At 37.9% G+C, this 12178-nt stretch overlaps 1 protein-coding gene across 3 annotated transcripts in view; it reads left to right on the forward strand.

The window, feature by feature from the left end:
• The window catches only part of CTNNA2 (catenin alpha 2), a gene marked incomplete at its 5' end in the record, with an annotated part of 1039969 nt that overhangs the window by 234192 nt on the left and 793599 nt on the right, over positions 1-12178 (forward strand). For all 3 annotated transcript variants that reach the window (XM_082642275.1, XM_082642276.1, XM_082642277.1), the window contains 2 exons: positions 2158-2277; positions 6921-7187. In XM_082642275.1, coding sequence (XP_082498401.1) covers positions 2158-2277; positions 6921-7187 — 387 coding nt within the window. The remainder of the gene's footprint in view (positions 1-2157; positions 2278-6920; positions 7188-12178) is intronic.

Here is a 12178-nt window from a genome sequence, read left to right on the forward strand (position 1 = left end):
TGCCTAGCTCCTAGGAGGTGCTTAAAAAGTATTCATACTTAAGAAGTATGAATTCCCAGACTACATTTTTTACATCAAAATAAGTAATTGTAGTTTCAGTCAGGAAAATTGGAGACTGATTTGATTTAATGTAATTAATTTATTGTTTTTGGCCACGCTGTGCAGCATGTGGGATCTTAGTTCCTCAACCAGGGATCAAACCTGTGCCCGCTGCATTGGGAGCAGAGAGTCTTAACCACTGGACCACAAGGGAAGCTCCAGAGATTGATTTAAAGAGTCTGTCTCAAACAATTTGACAGAGCTGTCGACTAAATAATAGTGACAAGTAGGCTTGCTTTGGAAATGGGGGTAAGGACTATTTCAGACAAACTCTGAGAAGACTCAAGATTTTAAGAGTTTTAAGGGACAAGCTCTGAAAATAATATCTAAATCCACCAAATAGGGAGGAAATTTTAATATCCTGTCTAGAAGTTCACACTTTTCAGCTATCCCCATCCCCAGAACTCAGGCTCCAGTATTAAGGACAGGAAGACCTGCCAGAGCTGAGGGTTCTCATGTTGGTGTTCATCAGCCCAGGCTGCCCATGGGAGGAGAATAACTATCTGTAGGGTCCAAGGTCAGGAGGGCATTTATTACAAGGAAGGACATGGCAGCTGCCTCTAAGGGCCCCCTTTATCAGCTTGTTGGAAGTGACTTCCCAATCCAGCACACAGAGTCCCCCAAACCTCCCCTTATCACACCTCCCCCATGAGCACCACTCTTCTTCTCAGAACCATCACACAGCCTGCCGTCTGTGTCCTTCCACTCTTCCCAGGTCCCTGTCACCTGCAGACATTCCAAGAGCAAGATGTAGCCTTTCCTCTTCACAGTCATTCAGGAACAATGCAAATAGGTACGAAAGAAAGATCTTTTATCTTCCATAAAAGATGAGAATGGAAACCTACTTTTATCTGGAGTCTAGATTGAACCCCCCATCACCATAATTCTAAATAACTTCCCTTGCTTGCTGCAACTCTTTCCTTAATGAAATGTTAGCCTATTTAGTAAATTTAATGGTACTGTCATATCTGTGGAGGAAAAGATTTGATGATATCCATGATCACTGGTTTATAGACACTATTCTCTTCCTGCACTCAGTGGAACTTGGTGAGGAAGTTGGATTAGCCACCTTTGTGATTGTGTCAGGTTAAACAAAGGTGTATCTCTATAGTACTATGTTAATCTATGAGTTTTTCTAGCCATTTTAATGGTAATTTGGATTTCTACATTGTCAAACAATGAACTGTCTGTATATTGTCGTTTGATTTGGTCTAAACTACAAGAGCCAATTGGAATTCTGCAGTAGACCCATACATTCTCTGTATTTCTCATTACTCTTTCAGAGCTACTATTTCTCTTTTTCTACTGCCACTCTCAGAAGCCTGTACTAGTTGCAGCCTCTCTGCCAGACTCCCTTCAAAACTAAGAATGCTTGATTTTGCAAACATAGTTCTGTCTTGTGCCTTATTCACTCACGATTATGTTCTTGGCTATTTCCACTGATCATTATTCTGTTCACCCTAGTTGATGCCACCTTACATGGCAACAAAACTTCAAATTCACTTACTTCTTGAGGCTCAATATTTTCTCTTCTATTGGATGGCAAGGTGTAAACTCAGTTTAAAATTACAATCCCTTTAGTCCTAGATTTAGAGGTGATTCCAAGAAGATTGGTTGCAGATTTAAGCTATCGCAAACTTTTTGCAGCCCAGGAGTTCCTCCAGTTTTTGTTTGCAAAACATTTCCTCCTCTGAAGATTTCTAAAGTTTGTTTTTCAATTCCATATTTCTTAAGTACATTTTCCTTTATTTTTCTACTTGAAATTACAAGTCCATATCCCTTATCAAAACCATAACTCAAAATACAATCAATGTAGTATTTTATATGCTTCAGGAGTTCAGCAATTATTATCTTTTATATACAAAATATATAAGTGTTGAACAAATATTTATTCTGATTATAAATGCTTATTGGGGTACTTTTCCCCATTATTTTATTTAAATATTAATGCATAAATGTTTTCTTTTTAACAAACTAGCATTTCTAGCATGTTTAATAATATTGCAATACTATCCAGTTATAAATATATTGGATTTTTTTTTTTTTTTATCGTTTCAGGTGGAGGAGGCCTTGGAAGCTGTCAAAAATGCTACAAATGAGCAAGACCTTGCAAATCGCTTTAAAGAATTTGGAAAAGAGATGGTGAAACTTAACTATGTAGCTGCAAGAAGACAACAGGTGGGAAAGATTTTGGAAATATAGGGGAGAAAGTGGGTTTAAGTAACCTTGTAGTTTTGTAGGCCTGGACAGTGAATCAGCTGCATCTGCTGGCTATCAGATCATCAGATGCCTTAGGAACCTGTGATCACAAAGGCATCTTCCTACTCGGGCCCGTTCTGGCCCTACCATACAGCGCTGGTACTCCCTGGGTACTCTCAGGCCCCTGCGTACTTACAGTAGGTCACAGGCCACCTGCTTCACTGGTGGGAAAAACCACGCCAGCCCTACCACACTCTAACCTTTCTCTCTTTTGACTTTTATATGTATTTTTTTATGGAAGTATAGTTGATTTACAATGTTGTGTTAATTTTGGCTGTACAGCAAAGTGATTCAGTTATACATATATTGATATATACATTTTTTAATATTCTCTTCCATCATGGTTTATCTCAGGATATTGAACATAGTTCCCTGTGCTATACAGCAAGACCCTGTTTCTATGCAGTCCATGTGTAATTGTTTGCATCTGCTAACCCCAAACTCCGTCACTCCCCCCCACCCTCCCCCTTCACGACCACAAGCCTATTCTCTGTGTCTGACCACACTCTAATCTTTTGTTCACACTTGGAAAAGCTCCCGATTGAAATATAAAGAATATCAAACTGTGATGTGATGCTGTGGCCACTCCCTGGGCACTGTGCTTAACCCTCACTTCTTATCTCCCAGCCCTGTGGACAGCACCATGCATATACACACCCCAACTGTGTAGTATGTCCAGTGAAACTTTTATCAAAGAGATTAAGTAAGCACAAAGAAAAATAGAGAAAAGGCAGAGAGAGAGAGAGAGAAAGAGAGAGAGAGAGAAGGGAATGGACAGGGGAGGGAGAGCACAGGTAGTGAGTCACTTTGATGAAGGTGGTTGACCTGGGGTTTTCTTTGCCTCCCTTTTGTCTGAAGATGACACTCTCCATTTAGCCAGCTCTATTTGTTCAGTAGGTACCATTAGGATTTTGTTTCCAATGAGTGTGTCTTTTTCTTTCTCCTTAGAAAAAACATCTTTAAATGTGGAGAGGTTATTTAAAATCCTATTCACCCATCTTCTTGACTATTCTCAGGATTCTTTGACATTTTGGGCACTTCCTAGTGACTTTTTCTAAGGTTCTCTGTGACCAACAGGAGAATTCTAGTGAACATTTGTTGAGTGTTCATCTGTGCCAGACTGAAGTGACACCCGTATTACAAACTTGACCAAGATCTAGTCCCTTCCCCTAAAGAGCTTCCAGTGTCCTTTGTGGTGGGCACACAGTCATGATTTTAGTTCAGGCGATTATTTTTAAGTATTTTGTTATCAGCAGAATCCTTTGTTCAAGTGGAATCTTGTGTGGTAGCCCACAATGTAATGTGGTTAGGACCGAAGTTACTCTGAAGCACAGGTTTGAGGCCCCAAAGCCACTTAGCTTGTTTAAACAACTGGAAAAAAAAAAAAAAAACATTGAATCTTGATTTCAGTGAAACAACGGGAAGGCTGGGGAGAACGGTGGGTGCCAGGACACTCAGAGTCTTGCAAAGTGTTTGGATTTTATTGTAAGTGAATGGGTAGTAGTTGAATAGTTCAGAGTTTCGTATCAAAGTCTCAGATTTAGAGTTTAATGTTATTCTAGGTACGTTGCAAAGAGGGGGTAGCATGGAAGAGGAGAGACTAGTTGTAGTTGGGAGGGGGCTGAAGTCATCTAGGTGAACGATGCTGGTGATTCTGGAAAATCTTTATCAAAAGTTCAGGCTCTCGTTCAATTTGTCTGAAAGAATTTGGTGAGGAACACAAAACACAGAGGAAAAAATAAATACACACATTGAGTCTGAGGCACAAAGAGAACAAAGACACAGTTTATTCAGGACAGAAGCAAAAGTTACACACTCAGAGTGGAGCGTCAGCGTCCTCTGGAGTGAGGGGTGCCACCCAGGGTTGTTGATCCCCTTTTTGTCTTATTTTTAGCACTTTGAATAGGTGGGGGTCTTTTTGATTAGGGGGGAATATTCTTTGAGCAGAAGGTTGAGGTGTGGCCTGGATTGCACCAGGTTGCATCAGCTTCTGGTCCTGTGCGTTTGTCTCCTGAAGCCACCCTACATGCGCTCTAGGAGCTATTTTCCCTTAAATTGTCCCTTACTAGTTGAGTGCCACACGTGGAAGGTCCTATAGGGTCATCAGCAACCTGTGCATTTTTATTGCACATGCTCCATGGTTTTTCATGGTCAGAGTTTCTTGCTCAGATGCTACAAAGTTTCTGTTTTAGATGCTATTCCTCCGTCCATCATGGCCTCAGTAAGGGCAAAACAAGGAGGTAGCTTTGCCTTCTGACTAATGCCTGTACATGAGGAGGCTGTCCTGGGGCCCGGCTGTGTCTTTTCTGCCTCAGTGGTGGTCTCAAATAGCTTAGCAGCAGTACCGGTGGAGAAAAGCATAGGAAGTCCACGTTTATTTTGAAAATAGAACACTCAGAACCTGCTGTGCAATTGGCTGTGGGAGTTTAGGGAGTGCCAGCAACCAGTTCACATCTGAGGTTCTGTTTGAGCAAATGGGTAGATGGTGAGGAATTTACTATGGGTGAAGACTGGAAAGGGACCAGTGAGGGTTCGAGATCAAGATTTCATACTTAGATGCAATGATTTTGAGATGATTGTAAAATCCATGTAGAAATGTCAAAAGGAGAGAGATGTGGGTTGGAGATGGAAACAAGTCATCAGCATGTAGCTGGTATTAAAATCCACAGTAATATATGAGATATTCATCTGAGAATGCTCATAAATATAATTTATTTTTATCTCATTAACCTTGTTTTAACTAATTGCTATATCACACTCTTTCAAGAAAATTTAGGAAAAAAAGTAGAATTAAAAGAAGAAAAAAAATTGTATAACACTCTACCAGCCACAGAAGCATCATACTAATATTTTGGTATATTGCTTTTCAGTTGTTTATCTTCATATTGTAACATATTTACAATCATACCATGCATACAAACAGGCATAAAATGTTCTTTATTTATCTTATAAATATTACCCATTTTATTATTTTTATAGAAACTTCTTTTAATATCCACATAAAGAGTCCATCAAATGAAAAAACTTCAATAGTCTACTTAACCAATTCTTCATAAATCAGCATTTACATTGTTTACAGGTTGTTTTCATGTGATTAAAATGTTTCTAAAAATATCTTTATGGAAAGAATTTCCCACCCCCTATTTCTCACTTTCATATTTAGATTTTTTTTTAGTATAGATATATACCAGAATGGAATCTAAGATTTCTGGACCAGGTGTTCTGGAGGTTAATAAGACCCTTCCTGACTAGTAGGGAGGAAACTTCTACCTGCACCACCGAGATTATTGACCAGTGTAGAGGATACCCTCACATGTTGGTTCCCCATTTATCTGTGCTGATCTTTAGGGCTAAAAAGAAGTCATCCCAATTTAGAAATTGTCTTGGCTGGCATAGATCTGTTAGTGCTTAAGCAAAGGGGGTTAGATGGCTCAGTTAGTTATTTACTACTTAATGTCAGTTTGTCTTGACAATCTTAGATATCAAATATAATGTGCTTGTCTCAAAATTATTTTGACCCATGGAAGAGAGATGTAATTCACTGTTTCCAGGTCATCCATCTATCATGTACCAAGTGAACAAATAGGAATAGAACCCCAGTGGTTCAAATACCCTCTAATGATAGATTTTGAAGCTAGAGAAATTTTCTCCCAGAGGTACTCAGCTGGCAGTCCTACATGGTTCTCAGAGAACAGTACTGCCTTTAACATTTCCAAAAATGCTGTGAACATTTTCTTAACAATACCCTTTAAAGCTGAAAATAAAGAGACTCTCCAGTGCTACTATTTTGACATCCAAAACTAAGAAAGCAAATCATCTCTGATCTACTTTTTTTATTATTCCCTAAACTCAAATGAGTGATCTGCCATCAAAGGTAGTTTTAAAAAAAAATGAACCCTATGCTGAAAATGATAATGAAGTGGCAGTGATGCACTAAGCAAAATCAGAGGAGTTCTATTTCCCATGTTTGTGATTGTAATTGAATGTGGAGTCAGGCACAGTATCAGAAAACTGAAGTTTGGGTTTTCCATCTGCTGGTAACTAACTCTGATCCATTCAAGCCACTTACCTTGTTGGTGGCTCAGTTTTTACATTCTTGCAGCAATATTTATTAAATGCATTTCATGGGCCAGATACTGTGCTGTTGCCTAAAGAACCACTGAGCAAGATAGCTAGGGCTCTCTGCTCTCATTAGACATACAGTTTAAGAGAAAGACATATACTTAAATAAGGAAATACAATAAAGCATTGATGAGTGTTAATGATAGGAGAGAAGAGGGTCTTGTGGGAGCAGATAGAAGGGGATGTAGCTTAAAGAGTTGTATGGACAGTAGGTTCTCAAAGGATGGGCCCCATCAGGGGAAAGGATAGGGTGGAAGAGGGATGTTCAGATATTTCACATAGAAAGAACAGTATGTGCAAAGTCTTGGCAGCTAGAGAGAAGAGAGAGGAGATGGTTTCTAAAATCCAGTGGTCCTAGATATCTGTGACTTTAAGCTCTATTACAGACACTTCCATGGCAAGTTTCATGGAAGTGATGGGTTTGTGGTTTGCACACACAGGAGCTGAAGGACCCTCATTGTCGGGATGAGATGGCAGCCGCCCGAGGGGCTCTAAAGAAGAACGCCACAATGCTGTACACAGCCTCCCAAGCCTTTCTCCGCCACCCAGATGTTGCCGCCACCAGAGCCAACCGAGATTACGTGTTCAAACAAGTGCAGGAGGCCATTGCCGGCATCTCCAATGCTGCTCAAGCTACCTCGCCCACCGACGAAGCCAAAGGCCACACGGGCATCGGGGAGCTGGCTGCGGCTCTGAATGAATTTGACGTAAGCATCTGGGTGATATACCCAGAAGGGTGTGTGTTTTCACTGAAAAAATGTTTTGGGATGAAGGGTCACCAAGATAATATACATTGATTGACCTCTCTTGAGGCTTTTGATAGTAAGTTAAACTACCTGATGTGACTGTTACTAGGAATCCGACATCTTGGTAGCACCTAGTTTACTGGTCTTTAAAGGAACTAACAACTGTGTTAAAGAGGACCTGATCCCATGCAGGTAGAAACCTTGAACACTGTAACTTTCCTACACCACAGGCTACTTTAGGGACAGTTTATCATTTGCAGGATTATCTTTATTATTAAAGAGGAAAATGTCATAGGCAGTGTAGATGTGGATTGCCTCGATGCTGTGTTTGGGTGAAGAACTGCTCTCAATTTCTTCATTTTCAATCAGTGGCAAGCAGACTCCACTGCCTTCTCATCCCATCCGGGATCCCGGTCTTCCTCGCATCAGCCCCACTGGGTGGCACCTCTGCTTGTCCCGTGAATGACCCACATTCTGAACCTACTATTTCTAGGGGTGTGTCCCAATGAGGGAAGTAGTAGAAGGATGGCTCACTGTGCCATAGTCATGGCAACCGAATGAGTGGGAAGGACGCATGTCATCAACAGCCCGGGATGACAGCTCTCACTGCCCCTGGGCCAGGATACAGCCCACATGTGAGAAGGTGGAATTCAGTTGAGTTCATCCCATGTTCAGTGAGAGCCTACATGTGTTGTGAGCTAAAAACATTTATAAATAATTAGTATCTGCTTTTAAGAATTATATTTTCCCTTAGAGGAGATGAAGAATGCAGAATGTACTGAAACCCTTTAAGTGGTAAAATACAATGTAACAGAAATTCATAGGAGAAAAATTGGTTACTTAACAGCTGTGGAGAAGGATGATGAGCTTGCTTTTGGATATATTGACATGAATTTTTGGCAGGAGATGACTGTCTGCCTGCTAGAAAAGAAAACCAGGAGCAAATGATTGTTAAAGGTATGGAGATGGATGATATAAAGGAAGGATAATTATAAAACTTTATACACAGATAATTCTTTCCAGTTTTCACAGGCATCTCTCTTCTTTCTTTTATTTTTTCAGTTAGTCAAAAAATATACATATATTGAACTCAGACCATATATATATTATTTCCAAAGTTTCTAAAATAAAGATTAAATACAATAAATTTCAAGTATTTACCACAGATATTAGACCTTAACATGTAGTGTATTCACAAAGTTTTAGGAGACAACAGAAAATTCATTGGAACTAATAAGATACTTCAGTAAGGTTATTGATTTTAAAATAAAGATATAGAAGTTACTAGATTTACATAATGTAAAAAAAATAGAATAATGGAAAAGAGATCCTGTTCACAAAATAAACAATAAAAATAATTTGTTGGCTTTATTTCACTACTTAACTTAATTTTATTTTTTTATTATGTTAGAAATAATCCTGATACAAATGTAGAGAATCTAAGATAGAAAATTATATTACTTCACTGAGGAGTAAGTTTTACTTTTTGGTAAATGATATCATGATCCCAGGTAGGAAAAACTGTTGACCCTATCAGTTTTTATAATATTCAGACAATCTGTATAAAAATTCTGGGGGGGGGGTGGTTTGGGAACTTGACAGAGTGATGATACAATTTTTTTTCCTTTTTTTTTTTTCTGGGTTAAGAATGAATGAGCCCATAATTTAAGAAAGCAAAAATGAGCAGGTCATGCACTCAGATATTAACACATTACAGTGCCACACTAATTTTTACTGAGTGCATTAGAATAAAATTGTCTCATCAGTTAAACAGAATAGAAAAGTACAACATCAAATACAAAATTATTTTATGAAATGATGCTTTCTTTTTTGAAATGGTGCTTTTTAAAATTAAAGAATATTTAGATTTTGACACAATTACACTTTTATAATCATAGTTTATTTTATAATCAAAAAGTAAACAATAAAGCCTAAGTGAGGACCTGGTAAGAGAGTAGGTATGCAGTATACAGAGGACTCTCTTGAAGGATAGTCCAGACTCTTTAGCTGCTGCCGCCTTCTGCCCGAGAGCGTGGTGACTGAAGCTTCCCATTCTCTTTGTATCTCAACCATTTTCATTAAAAGGAGCTTTTACCTGCAGTGAAATTAACAATTGAGACATCATTGGGTTATTATGGCTTTGGATTCATAAAATAAAACTTAGGCCACTAAGCCACTTTGCTAGTCTACTAGCAAAGTATGTTGGCATACATTCCAACTGTTCTAATAGGTTGGTATCTTCTCATTATGGACAAATAGGCTTTGGGAGGTTAGCATATGAATGTAATAGTCAAAGATTTTTTTTTTAAAGTGGCATATTAACTAATTCACTAATTATATTTTATTAACTTTATATATTGCTATGTGTCATTATAAATATTAACTAAGTGATGTTATTACTTATATTAACTCAGTATCTTATATGTTAACTAATTGTATATTATATTAGCTAAGTATATTAACCAAGTAATATTGTATTATTCTGTTTTCAAAAAACAGTTATTTAGTAAATGAAATTAATTTCAGTACTTTCTCAAAAGTAGTAATGCTAGTAAAATATTATTATTTAAAGATATAATATAATTAATCAGTTGTAGATTTTTTATCATTTCTGACTCCAGCAAACCTAGACAGTCCTTAATGATATTTGAAAATCTCTCACTAAAATAATGTTCCATTTCTCTTTGTAACAGAATTATACATTTCTGTTTTATATTTGCATAATGAATACCTCGGTATTTTTTATTTCCCAGGCGTATTGACTTGAAGTTGATTTAGAATTCACAGGCATTTGTTTTAAATCCTAAATGCTATTCTCAGATATTAAACAAATTGATATTACATTGGGTGGGAAACTCACTGACACTTCCGGTGATTTACTTTTCTGGTAATATCCCTTACCGGTGCTTGGTTTGGTGGCTTGCCAATGTAATAGGGATTTGAAAAAGTCAAGCAACTTTGAGATTCTGAAGTGAAAAGAACCGTACAAATACAAAATATATTTTCAGTCATCCCCTAATGTTGAATTTGAAGTTCAGTCCCTTTCATAATAATTGTCATCATTGTGTTAAACCCAGTTTTACTGGGAGGTAGGATGCAGAAGTGGCTTCGAGTTTCTTAGTTTATTAAGAACAAGGCAAAAATTAGTATTTTTGCATTCATTTGTCTAAAATTATAGGATTGGTTTCTACCTAGTTATAGTTATATAATTATATAGTTATAATTATGGCTCAGTGCTCGGTGACCTATTTTCTGGCATTACTATCCTGCCTACATGAAGAGTTGATGTAGTGATTTATGAAGTAAAAGGCTGAAAGAAAAAACCCAGTATTTTAACAACTTGAAACTGTCAAGAGAGTCTCTAATGATACAACAGCAAAATGTAAAATGATTGCTAATCAATGGAAAAATCAACCTCTGTTTAAAATGTGGCAACTTGAGGTAGGTAATTTTATCTAGTGAAGCTATCTACTAAGGGATACTGAAAAGAATTTAGAAAAATGTGGTGACTGCTCAGAAGTAAATCATGTTATAATGTCAATTTTGACTGCTAGAAAACTTCCAAGAATGGGAGAAAGGAAAATGAAAAGTTATTCCTAAAGAATTTCTTTATTATTTTAAAGAAAAGAGAGTTTTTTTTTTGTTTTTTGAAGCTTTCTTTTGTAGATGAAGATACTTTAGAAAGATGGAAATTAACACCATTCATGATCCAGTCTTCATAATTGATAGCTGTTTTCCTTTTACAGTTATTATTTTTTAAATCAGACAATTCCTCTAACCTTAATCTCAAATTCCTCTAATCTTAAGAATTCTACTTGTGGTTTTGCTTCTTTCTTTTCCCATTTCCCTGAGAATTGGCTTGACTCATAATTCTCTTTTGCTTTTACATTTAATTTCTCCTACTCTGCTTGTTTGGTTCCCTCGACCTATAGAAAAAAATGTATTTGTATTCTACAACCTAAAAAGAAAATGAAATAAAATGCTAGACTACCATATTTACCATCTTCTCATATTTCACTCTTTTTTTTCCTTACGGAGTTAAGAACTAGATTCTAATCTACTCGGTCAATGACTAGCTCTTACCTCTTTCAGCCTTGTCGTCTACCCTCTACTCCTGCCCCTCCTCTGTGATGCTATGTCTGACGGTCTCTAGGGAACGTTCACTCATGAAATCTTTGTGCTCTTATTTTCTAGTTCTTGACTGTTTCACCTTTGGAAAGAGGGGGGCATTGAATAGTATTAACTATACTTTCTCTTTCACTGTATTACTTCTCACTTGCAAGGTTTAAATATCTGTGCTTGAGAAGTAGGACAGCCTGGTCTCAACCACATTGAGCTGAAATGTCACCATGACATACCAACTCTGTGTAAGTTGCCATTTTTATTTCTGCCTAATTTTTCATACCTCCCCTGTACCTTTTAGGTTTTCTTCCTTTTTTCTCCTTTTAAAATGCATTTTCATTTCTTGATCCAGTGTTAATTCTCTCACTGATCTGGCGTTCAGTGGGTGGAAATGTTGGAGTGTGAGTATGAGGAATGATGAAACATCTGTATCACAGGTGGATGAGGATGGCAAGGATCTGTAATCTGACACGGTTAAGGGATTGAGGCTAACTGCAGTGGGAGAGAATTGTCACACCCCAGGGAGCAACTTCGTGCTCTGGTGTTTACTCCCTAAAGGGTTATTCCAACTGTGTGCTGTCATCAGGGGGTGTACTCAGATTCTAGGAGATTTAGTCCAAAGAAAGAGGTGAAGGAACAGGAGTCCAGGTGACAGCAATCACTTCACAGCAGGACCCCAGCGCATTGCTGGGACATGAAAAGAGGTTTCTGGGTACCTGATAGTAATAACAACCCTGAACTAGGGTTTGGGATCCAGGGTTGGCATATAGCTCCAGTAGAGAGCTGGAGGGCTATGTAGATCACTTAGGTCACAGGCCCAAATACATGAC

This window comes from Mesoplodon mirus (assembly GCF_964341445.2).
Source record: "Mesoplodon mirus genome assembly, chromosome: 14".
NCBI lineage: Eukaryota > Metazoa > Chordata > Mammalia > Artiodactyla > Ziphiidae > Mesoplodon > Mesoplodon mirus.